General features: G+C 60.3%; 1 protein-coding gene across 3 annotated transcripts in view; it reads right to left on the reverse strand.

The window, feature by feature from the left end:
• The window catches only part of ARHGAP26 (Rho GTPase activating protein 26), a 104,342-nt gene extending 84,356 nt beyond the window's left edge, over positions 1-19,986 (reverse strand). For 2 of the 3 annotated variants that reach the window (XM_074551941.1, XM_074551943.1), the window contains exons 1-5: positions 19,617-19,986; positions 3,595-3,690; positions 2,639-2,700; positions 2,256-2,327; positions 1,057-1,158 (exon numbers count right to left, since the gene is read on the reverse strand). In XM_074551941.1, the coding sequence (XP_074408042.1) occupies positions 1,057-1,158; positions 2,256-2,327; positions 2,639-2,700; positions 3,595-3,690; positions 19,617-19,770 (486 nt within the window). In that variant the 5' untranslated portion in view covers positions 19,771-19,986. The remainder of the gene's footprint in view (positions 1-1,056; positions 1,159-2,255; positions 2,328-2,638; positions 2,701-3,594; positions 3,691-19,616) is intronic. The other variant, XM_074551942.1, reaches the window with a different exon arrangement.
• Positions 19,987-20,766: the final 780 nt, after the last annotated feature.

Consider the following 20,766-nt stretch of genomic DNA (forward strand, 5'->3'; position numbering starts at 1 on the left):
ACAGAATCCCAAACACATCTTGAACCGAATACCAAACCGAATCCCAAACTGAATCCCGCACACATCCCCAACTGAATCCCAAACAGAATCCCACACATATCCCACTCTGCACCCCACTTGGCACCTGCAGGCAGCCCCCAGGGCCACGCTCTGTCCAGGGCACAGATCACACCTCTGACAGCCACGAGTGGATCTCAGGATCATTCCCTCCCCAGCCAGAATTCCTTCTGCTCCCTGCCCCACATCAGCATCTCAAACACAAGCTAAACCAGGGCTCATTTAAAGGCCACCATTCCCTGGGACACATGGGTATTATTTACACACATGGGTGTTATTTACACACCCCAAGGACAAGGCTGGCTTGCAGGCACACTTGCCCAGATGCTGAGCCCTCCTCAGCCCGGATTTGCTGGAGGATGACCACCTGTGCCCCAGGTGTTTCTGCTCTGCTGGGCACGGTCCCACCACCTGGGTACAGGAGCCCACCAGTGCCCCCAGTAAGGGACTGGCAGCACACCAGCACCATGCCCAAGGGCAAGGACACACACCCTGCAGGACCAACCCACCCTGGGCCAGCACTAGGAATTCCAGACTTGAAAGGAGTGATTGAAAACTCAGCATACTCATCCAGTGGGAGCACTTGTCACCACACCTAACCACGTCCTGAATCACTGATGGCTCCTAAAGGGTTTAAGGCACTAAGCCTGCTCCTTCTTCCCCTGGAGCACAGAGCAGAGCAGCCACTTGCAGAGAAGGAGACCAGACATCCATGATTTGTGCTGGCACATGGGAAGCCTGCAGCAGAACCAGTTCCTTTCTGTTACACTCTTTAATTATAAACCCTCTCTCCTTTTTGACTGCTATCCATTTTGGGATCTCTCTGATTTACTCACCAAGAAAACTCCATATCCTTTCATTACAGGAAAAGGGGAAAACCCAGCACCCGCAGCCAGAATGAGGGAAAAAATGAGTTTACAGCCAGGAGAACCATGGTTATAAACAGTGTGTAAACTCCCCAGTCACAGCCAGACATGGAAACTCAGAGGTCACTCTCACCTCCTGAAGCTGGGATTCTTTCTTCTTGGAAGACAAGTTCAAGTGCTTTTCTAGGACACCACAGTATTTCTCAGTCTCCTTGTCGTATTTCTTTTTGGCATCCTACAGAACAGGACAGGAAGTGTGACACTGAACACAAGGGTGCCAGAGCAGCATCCCTGTGGCACTGGGCAGGATGGCAGGGCCAGGTGGGAGCTACCATGAGACAGGACCTGGGGGCAGCAGCTGGAAGCAGGTGAGGCTGCCTTTATCTGCCAGCATCAGCAGCTACAGAAAAGCAGCTTGTGCTGCCAAACCCCAGGGCTTGAGGGAACCCCTCCTCTGCTCCTGGGGCCCAAGGCTTGCTAAAACATCCAGATCCAGCTCCAAAAGCAACAGAGCGAGGAAAGTGCTTTCTAAGCAGAACCTGGTCGCAATTCCACATCCCACCCTGCCACCCCTTGCAAGAGCTTCTCCTCTGTGTGACCTGGGACAATGACACAGCACCTCGGCTGTTTGTGGCAGCAGCATTAAGGACACCAACTTCGCTTTCCTTTGCAGCCTGTCCCAGCCTGGCCAGCCCAATGCCAGAGCCCAATCCATGCCAGCAGGTGTGTTCTGCAGGACCCCTCTCTGTGTTTATAAGCAGGTGTGCTCAGCAGGTAAGCAGGTGTGTTTTACAGGACTCCTCTCTGTGCTTGTTTCCAGCTGCACTGGGCACTGCTGCCATGCAAACGCAGCCCTGGGAGCTGGCATGAGCTGCTTGCAGGCAGCAGCAGGTTGTTATAACGACAGGGGAGCCACAGACAGTGGTTTTCATTTCAGAACAAAGGCAGGAAAGGAAGGGGGGGGCCAGGCTGTCTCACGGCCGCCCTCAGCCACAGCGGCGCTTCCCCGTCCTGCCAGCAGCATCTGAGTGCCCCTGCAGCCCCCAGCCATCCTTGGGCTGGGGAGGGCAGCCTGGGGGACTCGGGAGAACGTGAGCCCCTCCAAACAATCCTAATTGTTCCTTGGAGTAAGGAGAAAAGTTCACTTTGGTTAGCATGCGGTTTTTGCCCTGGGCAGTTGTTTGGCTGTGGGTGAACTCGGAACACTGAGGCACTCCCCAGGAACCAGATCACCCCGTGCCCATCCCAGAGCAGCCACTGCCCCCTGCCATGCCCGAGCCCACCCTGCAGAGTGCCAGCTCCTGCCCAGCTCGGGGGCAGTGCCTGGGTTACCTTGGCAGCCCCGATCTGCTCCTTGCGGAACTTCTCCAGCGGCGTGATCAGCACCTCGCTGGCGTTCTCAATCTGGGGCAAAGACAGGCACAGCTCAGCTCCCCTGCTCCATGGGAACCCTCCCACAGCCCAGACACCCCCAGGCTTCACCCCTCTGGCTCTGCACACCTGTGACCCCCCAGCAGCAGTGCAGGCTGCTCTCCAACAGCAAGACTCCATTCCTGATGCTTTCCAAGCGTTTCCCCACCAAGCCACCCTCTCCTTCCTCTGCCCTCCCCTGCAGCTCCACCCCAGGTGAGGGAAGGAGCACAGGGGCAGCAGTCACAGTCACCACGGTGCCCCAGGTGCCACCACCCCTGCTCCCAGGCCAGCTGGGGCCGTACCATGCGCATCCGCTCGTCCTCCAGGTTCCGCAGCACCGTGGCAAACTCCTGCAGGGACTTGGCTGGAAGGGACACAGGCAGCATGTTACACTCAGTTCTCAAAGAAAGGAACTGCACAGAGGGGTTCTGTCTGTCTGTGTTTTGGGTGGGGAGGTTGGGGTTTTTATTAGCCTTGCTCTTTCCCTATAAAGGCTCCTGCTGACTACCGCTGGGAGCAGAGCATCCCCAGGACCAGGCTTCCTCCTCCAGACAGCAACATCTCACTCAAACCTGCTCTGCCCAAGTCACCAACCAGCCCCACAGCACAGCACTGGCCTCCAGCCATGCCCAGCACACCAGGGGCAGCTCCCCAGCACAGGGAGACCTGGATGAGGAGCTATTTCTGCTGAGAGACTGGGCACCAATAAACAAGCAAAGTTAAATCAGGGCTAAAGCTTCTTTGCTCTCCTGGCTCCAGACGATGTGCACAATAAGCTCTAAAAGTTCAGCTGGGGCAGGAGCAGGAGGAGAGAGGGAAGAGGCTGAAGCCACTGCCCTGTGCCAGGAGAAGCTCAGGCAGAGCCAGGCTTAGCTCAGAGAGCCTTGCCAGGCTCAGCACTGCTGATTCCCCCCTGTGCGACCCTGCTGCTCCTCTGCCTCAGAGCACAGCCCCTCGCAGTGTACCCAGCCACAACCACCTCCAGATGCTCCTCTCCAGTGCAAAGCATCCAGCTAACTGAGGTGGTTCCAGACACAGGCAATCTTCTCCCTTTCCCATCTGGCAGGGACAGATTTAGGCCAAGAGGCAACAGGTGATTCCCTGGGAGAGGCTGTGCTCCTGGAACCAGGAGGAATGAGGCAATTCCAGAGGGCACCCAGACAATTCCCTGGGTGTCCTGGTGCATTTCCCTCAGTGCCCTGCTCGGGGCTGGCTCCAGGAGCAGCAGGACTCACCTATGCAGATCAGCAGGACTCACCTATGCAGATCTCATCGTCGGTCTCGGCGTCACCAATGCAGCGGAACTTGAACTCGTTGAGGGAATCGGCGAACTTGCGCTTGGCAGCCGACAGGTCTGTGGGAGCAGGGACACAGGGACATCACCAACGGGAAAGGGCCCCAGCAGCAGGATACAGGCATGATCCCAGCCAGGAAACACCCACAGAGGGACCCCTGCCAGCAGGGGAGCCCCAGAGCGCTGCCCTGCTGCACCCCCACCAGGGATGCTCTGTGGGGTCCCTTCAGCACCCCCAAAGACCCCACAGGAGACGGCACTTCAGAACAGCCAAAGAGCCACGGGGCACAGTGACACACGGGGACGCTGCCCCCAGGAGATGGCCCCTCTGCCATGCCCCTGGCATCAGGGAAGGCAGCAGCACAGAGCTTTGGTGCTTCCCGAGCTGCAGATTCCCTCTGAGATCTGCATCCTATTAAGTTCTTACTCACAGTGACCTGAGTGCATCCAGGATTGGCTTTTCAGGCCAGCCCTGCTAACCTGGCACACACAGACAGTCCTGGGACCACCGAAGGCACCGTGTGGCTGCAGCCCTGCCTGTGTGAGGAACTCACAGTGCTCCCCCCCCATGCATTTCTTCACCCAAACCCCAAAATTCCAGGGTTTTTCCCTTTCCCAGCACCGGTGGAAAATGTGTGTGCACGCAAAGGCCATTTCCTCCTCTCAGGCACCACAGCCAAGAGATAACCACAGCAGAGTCCCAGTGTTTTGCTTTCCCCATGGGATAAGGGAGCTGGCAACTTTCTCCAAGCATCAAAGCTGTTTTCCCAGCATTGCTGCTGACAGCCTGGGGTTAATCCTGCCCGGTTCAGTCCCAGCTGCCTCCACACAAGTGCTTCCTAAGGCAGCAGGAAATCACCCAGCCAAGGCAGGCAGGGACAGGGAAATCCTGGGAGCCTTCCCAGTGGACAAGTACAGAGGGGGCTTGAGGAGGAGAGGGCTCACACATAGCAGGATTTGCACTTTGCTCCCTGGAGGATGGAACAAGCATGGATTTACAGCTTTTACACCCTTCCTGTGCCTGGAGCTGCCAGCAGCCTCCACTGGCACCCACAGAAACAGGACACGTGTTTTGGGGAAGCTTCCCCAGTGCTCCTGGGCAGGATTGAGAAGAGGGACTCAGGAGGGTGGGAGGGTTTGCTCCAGCTCAGCACAGGGCTGAGCAAAGGGCACTGGGACAGCCCTGGGCAGGACCCCAGAGCTGGAGAGGCTCCTGCAGCACAGGGATGGATGGACACCTGGGGGACTGAGCCCCCCAGCCAGGGACAGGCCTGTCCTGCCCTCTCCAATGTCACCTTCTCCACAGTCACCTCTCCTGGGTCACCCTCCCCAGGGTCACCCTCTGCTCCACCTGAGAGTGAGGAGCAGCTCAGGGCTCTGGGACCAGGCAGGAGCCACAGCAAAGCCAGGAAGCCTCTGGAGGCAGCAGCACTGACAGCAATGGTGTTTATAAATAGGCAGGGGAGAGGGAGATAACTCCTGCAGTGACAGTGATAAAGGATAAAATTAGCAGCAGGATCAGCCAGAAAAATGAGAGAGGGGCACCCATGCCCAGCATCCCCTCCAGGACCCCTCAGCTGCATTTTGGGACAGCAGCCCTGCAGGGGAAGCAGGAAGGCACAGGGAGAGCAGGGCACTCCCCTGACAATCCTCTGGGTTGTTCTTCCCCAGAGCTGTGAACAAGCAACCCCAAAACCCTGCAAAGGCTCCACAGAATCTGCTGCTTCCTCTGAGGCACGAGCAGAACACCCAGACCCTGCACATGAGTCACGGCAGGAGCTGGCAAGTGTTCCTCCCAAGTTCTCTGCTGTCTTGATCAGCCAACCACAGCATCAGGGAAAGCCACCACAAAAAGCCTGAAAAACCCTTCTGCCTGAGCAACACAACCAGCTCAGGCTGCAGGTCTCACCATCATCATCATCATCACCTCCATGGCTCCCCTTTCCCACCTGGGCTGGTGAGGATGGGACAATCCCCTCAGGAAAGTGCCCTTGACAGCAAACTGGCACACACAGGCCCACCTGCACAGCTCCAGCAACCAGGGATCTGAAATAAATGCCCTGTTAAAAGTGATGCATCCTCCCCTTCCACTGCACCCTGCACACCCACCCCAGGGACAGCAGGAGCAAGGGGCAGCTCCCAGCAGGTCAGAGGGCAGCAGCCTGTCCTGGAAGCAGCCTCAGATACCCAGATCACCCCTGTGGCTGTCCCTGCTCCCCGCTGTCCCCCTCCCTCTGCAGCCAGGGAATTGCTGCCTGAATTCCATGCCAGGCACACACTGCAGCTCCAGGGCTCCCCAAACCTGCCTGAAGGGAATTCTCCAGCCCCAGGAATCCCGCAAGGATCAGCAGCAAGGGAGCCCCTCGTGCTCCTGTGTCCCTCCTCCTCCTCAGCTCAGACTTTCTGGGAAGTGGCTGCTGTTACCAAAAAAGTTAAACTGAAGTGGTTGCTTCTGACATGAAAAGCCTCTTCCGAAGGAATTTGGAACTACTGAAAAAGGCCATTTGTAGAAGGATTGTGTCCTGGTTTCCCACCCCTCCTCCACGAATGCAGCACCCTGGGGTGACCCCACTGAGCCAGGTCTGCAGCCAGCAGCCCAAAACACCAGGCAGGAACCAGAGCCCATCAAACTGAGGTGGGTTTGATTTGTCAGGGAGACAAACATCCCCCTGCCTGGCGCTGCTGCCCGGTGCCGTGGTGGGAAGCTCAGGGCAGCCAGGGCACAGTGAGGGGCTCAGAGGGGACGGGGGCTCTGCCCAGAGCTGGCTCTGCAGCCACTCTGCTGCACAAGCAGCACAAAGCTCTGCCTCAGGACAGGGCCAGCAGCAGCAGCAGCAGCAGGGGTGGCTCAGGCTAGAGACAAGCCTGCTGCCGAGTGTGGCCATCAAGGGTTAATGCGCCACAGAGGGGGAGCAGAGGATGCTGCTGGGGCTCTGGGCTCACACGGAGCAGGATTTCTACACTTCCTGCAAAGAAAACTGCTTAATAGCCTGTATTTACTGCTCAAGTGGACAACAGGAACTGAGACTCCTGCCCCTTCCTTCCCCCCCAGCAAAGAGCAGCAGAACAGCAGCTCGGGCTGTCTGTCTGTCCCTGCCAGCCCTGGAGAGGGACAGGAGGACAATGCCAGCCCCAGCAGCAGCCCCTGTGCCCCAAAAGCAGGGCACACCTGGGGGCTCAGCCCTCCTTTGGCTGCAGGAAGCAGACACAGCACCTCCCAGCTCCCAGGGGCCAGCCAGCACGGATAATCCAGGGAGCAGCCACTGTAAGCAGCACCGCATTACAGCCTGCCTCCTGAGGCTGCTCACCAAGCAGCAGCGTGGTGTCTGCGCCCACAGCCAGCCGGGGCTCAGCACAGCACCCCTCTGGGCTCACTCTGCCCTCCTGCAGCCCAGGGAGGGGCTCTGGGCAGGGTCAGAGCTGGGAAAGGCCAGGGATGCTCGGAGCACTCAGCACGGGACACCCACCCAGCCGGGGCCCGTGGTTCCTGCAGGAATCCAGCAATGAGAACCTCGTGAAACGAGAACCTGGTGCAACAAGAACCCGGTGCCTGAGAGCAGCGTTTGCAGCTGCCAGTTTGCAGTTCCACCCAGCCAGCCCCAGCCCCAGTGGGGTCAGCACCAGCGTCAGGGCAGCATCACAAACGCTTCACTTGCTGCAGAAGGTTTAAATTCCCTCTCTGAGCTTCATAGCAAGGTCAGCAAAGCCTTGCTCCTGTGAGACGCCGGCCTGGCCCAGCCCCAGCGTCACCTCCGTGCAGAATTAGCACTGATGTGTTCATTTAACAACTTCTCCACCAGGTGGTTGGAGTTAATCAGTGATTGAGGATGGGCTGGCAGCTGCTGGCAGGTTCCCCCTCTGAATCATCATGAGCAAATACATAAAACCAGATGGGCAGAGCCCACCCCACCTCCAGCACAGCTTTTGCCATCGTGTTCTGCACAACAGCCCGTGGAGAGGCTGCCACAGCTTGGCACAGATGGAGGTTAGGGGGTGCCAAGGACAGCAGGGTGACCCCAAGGAGCAGGGCCATGGGCACAGCCACCAAAGGCAGAACCCCCAAGGCAGGGAGAGTGGTCCCACAGCCCCCAGAGCCCATTTTGGTGCCTTTTCCCACACACACACAGCCTCACACCCACGGAGACCAAACCCCAGCACTTCATTTTCACCAAGTTCACCAGCACACATTCCTACACAGCACACCTTGAGCAGACAACCCAAAACTGCTCAGATGTGCTAAAACACAAAATAACCCAAAGCTCTGTCCAGGATGCCCCAGGAGGGCAGATCCAGGAGGTGCCCAGCTGTGCCCTGCAGCCAGGGGAGTGCTGGGCACTGCTGCCAGCCCAGGGCAGCGCTGGGCACTGCTGCCACTCCCCTGGGCACTGCTGGGCACTGTTGCCATTCCCCTGGGCACTGCTGCCAGCCCAGCATCCCCGTCTGCCCGGACCCCAGGCTCAGCTGGCCCCGTATGGCAGCGCTGGGCACGGGGACACAGAGCCCTGTGTGTGCTGAATGGCACCATTGACAGGCTCCAGCAGCACATCAGAGCTCAGCAACACGCTCAGGACATGGAGAGTTTCACAGGGTTTTAACAGATAAAGGTTCTGCACATCCTGGAAAACAAAGCTGTCCCTTGGAAGGGCTGCCTGGCTGCACAGCTAAAATTATCCCTGCTGCCCACCAGCCCAGCACCCCGGGCACCCCCAAATCAATAATGCTCACACTTGTATGGCAGCTTTGCCAGGCCAGGACGCTTCTGCAAAGCTTCCCAAGATTCCTGATGGATGGCACTGGAGAGCCAAGGGAAATGAAGGCAGAAGGACCAGCAGGGCCAGCCCAGAGTGCCCAGTGTGCCATCCTGCAGCAGGGCCAGGGCTGCAGCAGCTCCTGACTCAGACACCACTGTGGGGAGTGGACAGAGGTGCAGATGCCAGGTGGGATGAAGGGCACTGATGGCAGCTGCAGTGCCCAGGAGCTCTGGTGTGTGCACCACAGGTGCCAGGCAGCACAGCCTGCCCTGCCTGCAGCCAGGACACGCAGCAAACAAAACCCAGGAATGATGTAAAGGACCCTGGAAAGGCTTCCCATTCCTGGAGAGCCTGAGCAGACAGATGTCTGCAGCTGCAGGAGGCACAGCCCAGCGAGTCCTCACTCCCAGCAAGGGGCACAGGGCTCAGAGAAACACGGGCATGCCAGGCAACCCTGGCATCCCCTCCACAGCCCAGCATGGCCCTGGAAGACAAGGGGCCCAAAGCAGCACCCTGGCAGGCAGCGCCCAGGCTGGCCATCACCATGCAGAGATCCAGCACATGGATCAGCAGAGCCCCCAGCACTGAGCAGAGCCCTGCCCAGGGGGTTTCCTGGTGCTCTGCACGAACATGGCACATCCCAGCCCTCCCACAGCCCCAGAGCATCACTGCCTGCAGCTCCTGGAGGGGCTGAGCCCACCCAGCACAGGGCAGCATCCCTCGGGTGCCACCCCCAGCTCTGAGCTGGACACGGAGCGTTTCGTGCACTCAGCAGCAAAACAAAATGAAACGGGATTTCTCCACTTCCCCACCCAGCTCCCATGTCTGGCACTTCTCCCTGTGCTTATTTTTGCTCACATCCTGGTGTTGTTTGACGGCAGAACCCCCGGCCTGTCCCAACCTGCAGCACAGAGTCTGGCAGGCAGGGAGCCAGGCACCAGAGCCACAGCAGCTCAGGTGGGAGCAGGCACGGGCTCTGAATGAAATCAAGTGTCAATATTCACCACTGCAACCCAGAGCAGGGATGCATCCAAACAGCAAACACAGGCAACTGCCTAAGTGCCTGGAAAACATCAGGGACATGGTAATGAAATGGAAAATTCCCACCCTGGCTGGCATTTCCACGGGCAGCCGGCTGCACCAGCACACAATGTGAGGAAGCTGCAGTGAAAATCCATCCCTGTGTCCCAGCCAGGCCAGGGATTTGGGCACAGTGCTGGCTCAGAGAGAGATGTCAGAGCTGCTGAGCACAGCTGTGCCACTGCACCGAGTGCTGACCTTCAAACCCCAATCCCTGACTGCTGCTCCCCAAACCAGGGTTCTGAATATCCCATTTCCCTCCACCTGCACACTGCCCCACCACCCCAGGCCGGTCATGTAAACGCCTCCAGCCTTACACCTGTGAGTAAAGGTGTTCCTGTTTTACTCACAGCTCCCCATGGCCCCCAGTTCCCTCACTGGGAGTGCAGGTCAGTCCCTACCAGCACAGCACTGCTCCAGTAACTGCAGCTTCTCCTCCAAGCGCCAGGAGAGGTTCAGGTTGGCATCAGGAGAAATTTCCTCCTGGAGAGAATGCTCAGCCATGGCAAGGGGTTGCCCAGGGAGGTGGTGGAGCCCCCATGGCTGGAGGTGCCCAAGGAAGGACTGGCTGTGGCACCCTGTGCTCTGGGCTGCTTGACAAGACACTGATGGCTCACAGGCTGGACTTGATAATCCTGGAGGTCATTTCCACCCTCAATCATGGTGTATCTCTGTGATTCCTCTCCAAAGCCTGGCATGACCCACAGGAAGGCTGCAGATGACTTTACCCTTGTCACCACAATATTTCATCGACTGGAGCCTGGAATCACATTTCATTAGGACAGAACGCCCTGCCCGAGACAGCTAATCGATTTAGAGGACACTAATCCAGAAGAAATTTGCTCCTGACCCAGGCAATGCCCATTAGTGGAGCAGAAGGGGGTCTGGCAGGGGGGGCTGAGGCAGAGCCCCTGCCAGACCAGAGCAGATTGCCTCAGGCACTGGCCCTGCTTCTGGATTAGTGAGTTATTACATCTAATTAGCTAATAGGTGGGCCACAGGGAGCTCCCTTGATTTCCCAAGGGGCAGGACCAAAGCACTGGGGTGCCCAGGGGGTGATGGGTCAGAGACCCCTGTGCCCCAGGTGGGGAGGGGACCAGCACCCTGTCCCTGTGGGCAGGGGGGACAGGAGACCCTGCAGGCACCTCCCAGCCTGGCCATGGCACGGGGCAGTGCCTCCCCTGTCCCCTGTCCCCATCCCAGAGCCAGGGCAGGGAGCAGGGTCAGCTCCTCAGAACTGCTCTGCACAACCTCCTTCCTCCTCCTCCTCCTCCTCCTCCCAAGGAGGCTGCGGAAATCCTTTTGTCGCCGGTGCTCCTCCACCTCAGCTGTAAGAACAGGAAAAATCCCACTGTGCTTGCAGGAACATCAGTGGCCAGTGAGTCAATTTTTCCTGCTTGGGCAGGAAAAGAGAAATATAAATTAAACCTAGGGAGGCGCGCAGGGTGAGGACAGGGATGCACAGCCCAGGGTGTAGCACAGAACCGTGGAACAGCTTAGGTGGGAAAAGCCCTCCAAGATTCTCACATCCTGCTGTTCCCCCAGCACTGCCAAAGCCAACAATCACCATTGTCGTCACCTGTAAAACCCCTGCAGGATGGTGACTCCACCACTGCCCTGGGCAGCCTGTGCCAGCATGTGACCACCCTTTCCAGGAAGAAATCACTGCCTTTAACCTGGGCTTTCCCCTGGAATCCATGGGAGAGACACCCAAAGCTCTGCTCTGCAATGGTTGGGATTTTGTAAAACATTGCTTAGCAACCAGCACTCAGCGAGGGCATCGCTCTGGCCAGACGCTGCTTCAGCGAGAAAAAGAATGAAAATCCAGCACAGGGACAATGTAGCAGTGAGAGGAAAAGGCACACACCAGCTCTTTTTACAGGTCACTTGGCCCAGAGAGCCCTCACACCTCCCTCACTGTGGATCATGGAATGCCAGACTGGTCTGGGCTGGGAGAGACCTCAAAGCTCATCCCATTCCACCCCTGCCATGGGCAGGGACACCTTCCACTGTGCCAGGCTGCTCCCAGCCCTGCCTGAGGCTGCAGGGAGGGAAGGCTGAGCAGGCGAGGAAGGCTGAGCAGGCAGCCCCAGCCCTGGGCTGTCCCTGGTCCCCACGCTGTGCCCACCGCTCCCCATGCCAGGGCCAGATGGTCTGGGGGCTGCTGTGCTGGAAACCTGCCTGGTACCACGGCACAGCATCCCCTTCCCCCTCAGTCCCCACAGCACAGAGCATTCCCTTCCCTCATGGTCCCCATGGCACAGAGCACATCCCCTGCACCCCGGCATGCAGGAACCCCCAGCTCCCACTGGGAGCCAAGGCAGGGGAGCCAATTCCCAGCTCCTCCAAGCCACGCTGGAGAACATCCTTGCCATGAACATCCTTGCCATGAACAGCCAGGGTGATGGAGACCATCCTTGCCGTGAACATCCTTGCCATGAACAGCCAGGGTGATGCCCTAAAGATCTGCCCTTGTCAGAGCCCACGGGCCCAGGGCCACCAGCACTTGCACAGAGCAGGTGGAAACACCTTTGGTGTAGGGAGTGTGCCACGAAAACAGAGAAAACATCCCTGTCCCAGGAGAGCACCCCTGTCCCAGGCAGACAGGGAGAGCATCCCTGTCGCAGGAACACAGAGAAAACATCCCTGTCCCAGGAAGAAAGGAAAGCACCCCTGTCCCAGGCAGCCATGGAAAACACCCGTCCCCGGCGGTGACAGCCGCTGGCGTGCCCGGGGGAGGAGGAGGGGATGATTCACAGCACAGTGAACAAGCTGTGCAGGTTCCAAGCTGTGCAGGTTCCTACGAGCTCCCCCTCGCTCTGCCTCCCCTCCCTCCCACCCACCACGGTCACGCTACAGCGACTCATCACAGCCAGGAAAAGGGGGGATGAAGTAACCCAAACCAGCCAGGGATGCCTGGCACAGCCTGTCCCACCACTGTCCCCTGTCTGTCCCACTGCTGGATGCTGCAAAGGGGCCCAGAATGCCCAAACCAGAACCACAGGGCTTGTTTGGCACCACTGGCACCACTGCTGCCCCCAGGCATGGTGGGTGACTGAAGCCCCCCTGCCACGTGCAGGAATGCCAACCCCTGAGCAGCCCTGCCCTTCAGGGAGAAGCACACCCTGATTTTAGGGTGCTAACAAAGGGGCTGGGGGTCCCCCTGTGCCAGCCAGGGAGGGTCTGGCATACAGCAAGGGCAGAACCACCTTGCCCCATGCCATCCCTGGTACTGAATCAGCCAGGGAAGCACCAGGTGTGCCAGCCTGCAAAGGGCACAGGGACAGCATAGAGACAGCAGGCACTGTGTGCCAGCCTGCACAGAGCACAGGGACAGCACAGGGACAGCAGGCACCTCCCAGCCTCCACAGCAACCATGGGAACAGCATCTCCTCACTCAGATTCCCAACGTCACTGCGAGCTGCTACAGCAAAGCAAAGGGAAAAGGGGAAACCTGAAGAGTCCACCCCTCCCAGCCCATGTCCAGGGCACACAGGTGATGCCACACACCTCTGGGTCTGGCAGCACTGCAGACACAAATGCAGAGAGATGATTCAGGCTGTGCCAGCACATCTGCAGCCCTGGGAAAACAGCCTCCTGACCCAAATCAGGCACATCTGCTCCATGCTGGAGGCACGAGCAGGACACAGCTTGTGGGTGGCTCCTGGTGCTGGGGGCACACAGGGACATCCAACCTGGCCAGAGTCCCTCCCTGCACACAGGTGGGCACTCTCAGCCTCCTCCAGCTCTGGCAGTGCCAGCCCCTGCCCCTCAGAGCTGCCCTCTGTCCCAGGCCAGCCCCTGCCATCCCAAAGGGCTGGGTTTAGCCTGGCATGGCACAGAGCTCAGCACAGGCCCTGCAGCTCCTCCAGGCTCTGTCCCCACCCCAGCTATGGGGACACGTGCCCAGAGGTGCTCTGTGGCACGCTCCCCGTTACAGAGATCTCCCAGCCCTGTTAACGAGCCCTCTGTCAGCACAATGTGAAAGATGCAATCATGAACAGCCTCTCCTGCACACCCAGCCCTGGTGCTCATGGGGCTCTGTCAGTGCTGCTGACAGCCAGACCCAGCCCCACATCCCACAGCACCCACCCAGTGCCTCCTGCAGGAGCCCAGGAGCCCACCCTGCCCTCCCTGGCTCCCTGCAGCAGTCCCCAAACCTGCCAGCACTGTGGGGTGGTGCCTGAGAGATGGGGAAGGTTCCCTGGGGATACAGGGAGCATTCCTGGGTGTGAGGATCCTCCTGCATGGACCACAGCCACGGCAGTGCACACAGGGAACCACTGCAGCATCCAGCACAGAGAGCTCCCTCTGACACTCAGCAGAGCTGGGTGGGATAAGTGCGCACCCCTTTGGAGCCAGCCTTGCCCAGTGGGACAAGTGTGCAGCCCCCTGGAGCCAGCTCAGGATAGCTGTGCAGCCCCCTGGAGCCAGCCCTGCCAGCCCTGCTGCTCCCTCCAGGGCTCCCAGTGCAGACCCACCATCACCAGAAGCACCTCCCAAGCGGGCATATGCTCCTGCTGCTGATTTCCACTGGGGAGGAAGAGGAGGATCAGCTTGTGCTCAAACTGAAGCACACTATTATCACCTGTCCTGTCCCTCGTTTGAATAAAATCCCAGACAAGTTATTAAAGATGTGGCTGCACAAGCCACACAAGTCATGCAAAGGAGGAGAGAGAAGTCCTTGGTGCCTCTGGCTCTGCTGGTGCAGGACTGGCTGAGCCATAACCATGTCCCTCCTCCACAGCCCCAAGTATTCCCTACACCATTTCCTACAGGAATGAAGAGGGAGAAAGGCACCCTGGCAAGGAGAGCCTTGTTACTCATTACACCTCAGCTGGGGGAGCAAAGCAGGAAAAAATCAAAGTCAATCATTTTAGCAGCCAAACCCAAAGCCACGTGCTTTCCCTGCGGTTTGCAAGGCAGAGGGAGAGCCCAGGGGGGCAGGAAGGAACTCTCCCCTGCCCATCCAGGCATGGAATGGGCTCCTTGGAAAGGCATGGACGCTCCAGGAAACCCTCCCTGTGGCAAGGGAAGGCGCTGGGCAGACACAGGGAGGCTGGGCAGGACAGGAGGGTGCCAGGCTCAGCCCTGGGCAGGCACAGGTGACACACCTGGGCTGCCCCAGCACCATCTCTCACAGCACAACCCGAGCAGGACGAGTGCCAGCGGTCAGGGTAACCCAGCCAGGTGCTCACTGCTGGTTCTGCACCCTCCAGCAAGCACAGGGCTCCTTCTCCTCCAAACTGGAGCCTGCAGAACCCAGCGCTCTCCTGCCTGGGCAGGAGCACAGCTCTGGGCACCCAGGTTTGCACAAACAGGGGCTGCTCCTGGAAAGGCCAGACCTAAACCTGTGCACCTTAATCCCTCTGCACCAAGGTGCTGGGAGAAGGTTTGGGCTGTGACTGTTTTCTTCAGGGACCAGAACAGCAAGAGTGATGAAAATAACATAAAGTGGGCTTTGGATTCCTTCTCCCCAGCACCAAACACCTGGGGCAGGAGGGCCTGGCACCCCAGATGGCAGCAGGTCACAAAGCAGCCCCAGGCTGGGACCATCTCAGCACAGCCAGGGCTTTGTCCCTGCAGGGGCACAGCAGCCTGTGCTCCACCTGCCCTGTGCCCACCCAGCCAGGGGGACCAGTGAGCTGAACCAGGCCGTGGGGAGCAGGATGCAAAAACAATGACAAAGTGACAAAGGGGGCAATCCCCGACAGTTTCCTTATCGAAGCCCAAGCCTTGTTTGTGTCAATTGAATTGAGTAAACACTGGGCAAAAGTTTCACTTTCGCTTCTGCTGCAGATCCAGGGGCAGCTCCATCCAGGACAGGCACTGCCACCCCACAGCCAGGGGCACAGACACCCCATAAAGGCTCAGTGTCACCAAGCAGCTGCAGAGATGGGGAACAGAACCCGTGAGCAAGCACATCCCTGAGTCTGGAGCACCAACAGCACCACCAGGAACCAGCCCAGCAGCCCACTGCACGTTTAGAGCTGCACCAGAGCAGGATGTGTCCCAGGAAACGCCCAGAGCTGCAAAAAGCCCGGCTGCCATTGCCATGGGGCAGCACAGGACAGTGCAGGCACACAGGGGGCAGCTCATTAAAGTCACACCCTGCAGGCACAGACAGAAGGGACAGCACACCTCTGTGACAGCAAACCTCAGCTGCTCCCCACAGCCACAGGGGACACGCTGGTGGGGGCAGAGCTGGCATGGCACCTGTGGGGCAGTGCCCAGCATGTGCCCCAGTGGGGCCAGAGGGGTTCCCAGGCACTGCAGGACCCAGGTCCAGCCCAGCATCACCCCTCAGTCCTGTCCCTCCTCGCTGAGCCCTGCAGTGACCTGGCCAGAAAAGTGACCCAGAACCCCAAACCAGCCCAGCTGTGCCCTTCCCGTGGGAGCCCAGGGCATGGCACAGCCCCACTGGGACCCAGCCCGTGTGCCCTCTGGGGAGGGGGCTCTCAGAGCTGCCCCAGCCCAGCCCCAGCACACAAATTGCAGCTTGTGCCGTGGGAGCAGGGCAGCAGCCAGGGCGGGGACAGCTTTGGTGGCTTCAAATTAGTGCCTGCGAGTTGGAAAAGGAAAACAAAGCAGCAGAAACGTGGCAGGGCACCAGGCTGCAGGCAGGGCCTGAAGGGGACAAGAGCCCCATGGCCACCGGGACATGGTGCCCAGCAGCACAGGGAGGAGGAGGAGGAAGAGGAGGGTGCCAGGCTCAGCCCTGTGCCACAGCACGGGGGAGGCAGTGGCTGGCAGCCCTGCAGCCCCACATCCTCCATCCCCAGGTGTGCTGCTGGCTTCCCAAAGCGAACTGTGCACACCTCTGGGTGCCCAGGCTCAGCTCCCTCCGTGCCAGCACAGGGACCAGACTGCCTGCCCTCACACGGGCACAGGGACATGCAAAGGGATGAAATCCTCCAGCATCCCTGCTCCTGACGGCCAGCACAGCCCCTGTGCTGGATGGAGAACGAGTTTCACGGCATCCAGGCTTCCAGTTCATTATTTATGTCACACTTGAAGTCTCTGCATCTGCAAAACTTTCTGAATAATTTATGGATGGTGGATCAGGGAGGAAGAGGGACACGTTTTGCTGAAAACCAGGTCACTGAATACCAGCCAAGCAGCAAAGGGAGACAATGGAAACAGGCACAGAAACTCGCTGGGGGAAAAAGATCCAACAGCATTTATGTACACACAGACACACACACACAATCCAGAGATGCCCTTGGCATCTGAGGATATTTAGCAGGACCAGCCCTTCAGCAAATGAGGATCATTCTCAACCTTCTGAATTTATTCTTTCTTCTCAGGGAAGGAGAAAGTGCTGTGAATCATTCCTGTTTCTCTCTGTACCTACACTGAGGGCAAAAGCAGGGCAGAGCAACCCTTTCAGCAAAGCCTGGCAGAGACTTTGTTCATGTCCTCACTCCAGTCTCACCATACCTGCACGCCTGTGCCTTGCTCTGCCCAGCTCTGCAGAGGGCTCTTCCTCCCTCCTCATCCTCCTCATCCTCCTGCCCTCACTGCCCACCCAGCAGCCCCACAGTTACACGCTGTCCCCACGCCTGCCCGCACACAAAGAGGATGTGAAACGTTCAGCCAAAGAGGCAAGAGGAAGGAAAAGGAGAGAGGATATGGCCAAGCCCTCACGTAACTCTGGCTGCAGGCAGGCACTGCCCCAGGGCCGAGAGACCCCCAGAGCCCCTCACTCACTCACTCACAGTCCTGAGCCTGGGTCTGCTCCCCCAGCCTGCCCAGCTCCACAGCCACGAGGCACAGCAGCAGCTGAGGAGCAGCATGGGGACAATGACAGCGAGACAAGGCCACCATGCCCAGCCATGGGGACACAAACCAAAACCACCTGGAAACACACTGGAAAATAAAAGCTGGCTTAGAAAAGCAAGTCCCTGGTGACAGTCAGGAATGGCCCCAGATGGGCACTGGCTCAGGGGGTGACATGCCAGCCCCTGCAGCAGTGACACAGATACAGCAGCCAGCCACAGGCAGCACAGCAGCTCCTCACCCTGCAGCTGCACACTGGGATGGGCTGGAAGGGCTCACATAACACACCAGACCTTGGAGCTGTCACACTGAGGGTGACACAGGTGGGGACAGCCAGCCCAGATCCCACCCAGCAGCAGGGATCAGTCGGAGCCATCACAGCCCCCAAAGTCACCCCTAGAGCAGGAGGAGAATGCACAGAGGGCCCAGAGCATCCCAGCCAGGGAGGGGACACCCCTTCCCAGCCTCCCTGTTCCACACAGCCCAAAGCCTCCCCCAGAGCCCCCGGGGCCACCTCGGTGCCACATGTGCCAGGGAGGTGGCACAGGGCAGGCAGGGCAGGCACTGATTTACCCTGCAGCACAATCAGCATTATTGCTGTCCCTGCAGCCTGGGCACCACTGGAACTCCCCCAGCCCTGTGCAGGAATTAAGGGCTAATCCAGGAACACATTCAATAGGAGCTACAAAACAATTCAGCCATAAAAACATCCTTATCTCCAGAGGCCAGCAGCGCTCTTCCTGCCCGTGCAGCACAGCCACGGCCACGGCCAGGGGACAGGAGCCCAGAGGGGCTCACAGCACACCCCAAAACCCTGCACACAGCGTGCCCAGGGCCAGAGCACAGCCAGCACCCCAGCCAGCACCTGCTGCAAGCTAACTGAGTAAGCCAGAGACATCTCAGGACTCAGCAGCTCACTCCCAAAATGTATTTCTGTGAAGAGCAGCGCTGCATGATTTATTCTGGGGTAAAATGAATGCTACAGGCAGGGCCAGGCACTGCTGCCTTCAGCAAAAGCTCCACAGCAGAACACAGCCCAGACCTGCAGAACCGTAAATGCACCCACAGCTGTCGGGTTTGAGATTCTTTTAACCCCAAATGCCAAGAATTGGTACAATGGGAGTCCCTGTAAGCCAGATGTTACCAGCTGCTACTTCAGCACAGAGGAGCTACACCCATGGGGCTCGCTGTGAGACCAGAGGGGAGGGAGCAGAACCAGCCCTTCTGGGAATGCACAGGGTGCTGGGAATGCTTCACCTGCCCCTGCACCCCGGGGTGACCCCGCTGTCCCACAGCCCCACAGTGACCCCGGCCAGGCTGGCTCACGGCAGGTGATGCTGCAGGGGCTCCATGGCACCTGTGTCTGTGACGTGCCCCTGGCACAGCCTGGTGACCACGTGTGCTGCCAGCGTGCTGGGTACTGGCACACCTGGATAGAGAAACGCCCTGTGATTTGGGTGAAATAAACTCAAAAGCAGAGCAAACCCCAATGACCCCATGAGGGAACAGCAGAAACACAGCTTGGGGAGCACAGCACTCAGCACAGCACCCGAGGGCACAGCCCAGCCAACGCTGGCAGCCATGTAAAGATGTCCCCAGCCCCGGCCGTGGGGACACGAGCAACCCAGCCCGGGCATCGGGGAGGAGCGGGACGCTGCCAGCCACAGGTGAGGGTGTCCCCAGCCCCGGAGCCACAGCTGCATCCCTGCATCCCTCTCCCACCCGGTTTGCAGCTCGGCAGCCACCTCCGCTTCCCCTGGAGACAGAGAACAGCCCTGGAGGGGTCCCCTGGTCACAGCCAGGAATGGCCCTGGAGGGGTCAGCCTGGGGACTCCGGGCATCCCCACCCTGGGCGGACACGGGACAGAGGCCAACCGGGAGAGGGGCACCAGGCACCAACCCATGGCCCCAAAAACCGCCCCCAAAGGATGCGACCCCCGAGGGCCGCGGACCGGGAACGGCTAGGGCAGGACCAGAACCAGAACCACACACGTGCCAAGGGACGGCGGCCACGCACATCCCGATGGAGCAGGGCCGGAACCCCGCACGTCCCGATGGATGCGCCCTGATGGAGCACACATGCCTGGACGGACCGGGGCAAGGCCGTGCTTGTGCTGATGGACCAGAACCAGGACCGCGCTGTGCCCATGGACCACGGCCGGCACATCCCGGGCACCGCGCGCGTCCCGCTGGACCGGAGCAGGACCGGGAGCAGGCACGGCCCCGGGCCCGGCCGCAGGGGGGGCTCGGGTGGTCCCGGATGGAGCAGCCCCGTGCGGGGGCAGCGCGGGCCGGGCGGGGCTCGGCGGGCGGGCAGGGCCGGGGCCGGGCGGGGGGCGCGGGGTCCCGCAGGGCCGCCCCCAGCCCCGCACTTACTCTTGAGGGCGGCGACGAGCGACTTCCCGTCCTTGATGAGCTCCTTGATGAACTTGTTGGTCCTCTCCAGCTCGGCCTCGTGGAAGCGCAGCCGCTCCCGGAACTGCGGACTGTCCAGGCAGCACTCGCTGAACTCCAGCGCCGGCAGTCCCATGCTGCCCGGCACGGCGGGGGCGAGCGCGCAAAAATCCGGGGAAGATGCAGAACGGAAGGGCTTTCGGGGCGAGGCGCGCGGCCGCCGGTGCGGGCGGGCGGCGGGAGCGCGGTGCCGGGCCAGGCCGAGCCGAGCCGAGCCGGGAGCGGGGCCGGGGAGCGGCGGGAGCGGAGCCGCGCGGGGGCGGAGCCGCTGCGGCCGCGCTGGGGCCCCGCCCGGGCCGGGCCCGCCTGCGCCACGCCCTTCAAGCTGCCGGCCAATGGGCGCCCGTCATCGCCGCTTATCCCCGCCCTCTTCGCCCGCTCGACCAACCAGCTGCCGGGGCGGGGCGGGGCCGTGCCCTCCCCGCCGCTCCCGCACCTGGGCCGGAGCCGCCGCTGCGGAGCCGCCTCTGCCCGGGGCGGGCCAGGCCCTGCCCTGCCCCGCTCCCCGCTGCCCTGCCCCGCTCCCGTCCCGCTCCCCGTGACCCGGCCCGGCCCCGCCGCGGGGAAACCCGCGCCCGGCCTGCGGGAGCGCCCCTCCGGCCCGCCCTGCGCCCGGCCGGGAGGCGGCTCGCGCGTTTCTGCTCCCATCATCGCACATCTGTGCGGGAGATTATCGCCCGGGCTTAGTGGTGTGATCTGAGAGAATGAGGCCGTAATCTCCTGGAAGGGCTGGATGTGGACCGGCTGCGGCAGGAGCTGTGGGGCCCTGTCCCTGCACCGTGTCCCCGAAAGCATCGGCCCCGGTGCTGTCACCGCTTCCCTCCATAGAGGATGGATGCCGTCACCGCTTCCCCAGCCGATGGCTGTCGCCGCACACACAGCCCCGGTGCCTTCTCCGCACAGCCTTGAGGAGCACGCCAGGAATGCGGCCCGGGCCAGCAGCCGCCTCCTTGCCGGCCGGGAGCTCCCCGGAGCGGGCACACGGCAGCTGCTGCTCCCCGCGGGGCCGGGAAGCTGATCCGGGACAAGGGGACACACCGGCACCGCCAGCGCCATCCCCCGGGCTGGGCAC

The sequence above is a fragment of the Zonotrichia albicollis genome, chromosome 15, assembly GCF_047830755.1.
Source record: "Zonotrichia albicollis isolate bZonAlb1 chromosome 15, bZonAlb1.hap1, whole genome shotgun sequence".
Classification (NCBI taxonomy): Eukaryota; Metazoa; Chordata; class Aves; order Passeriformes; family Passerellidae; genus Zonotrichia; species Zonotrichia albicollis.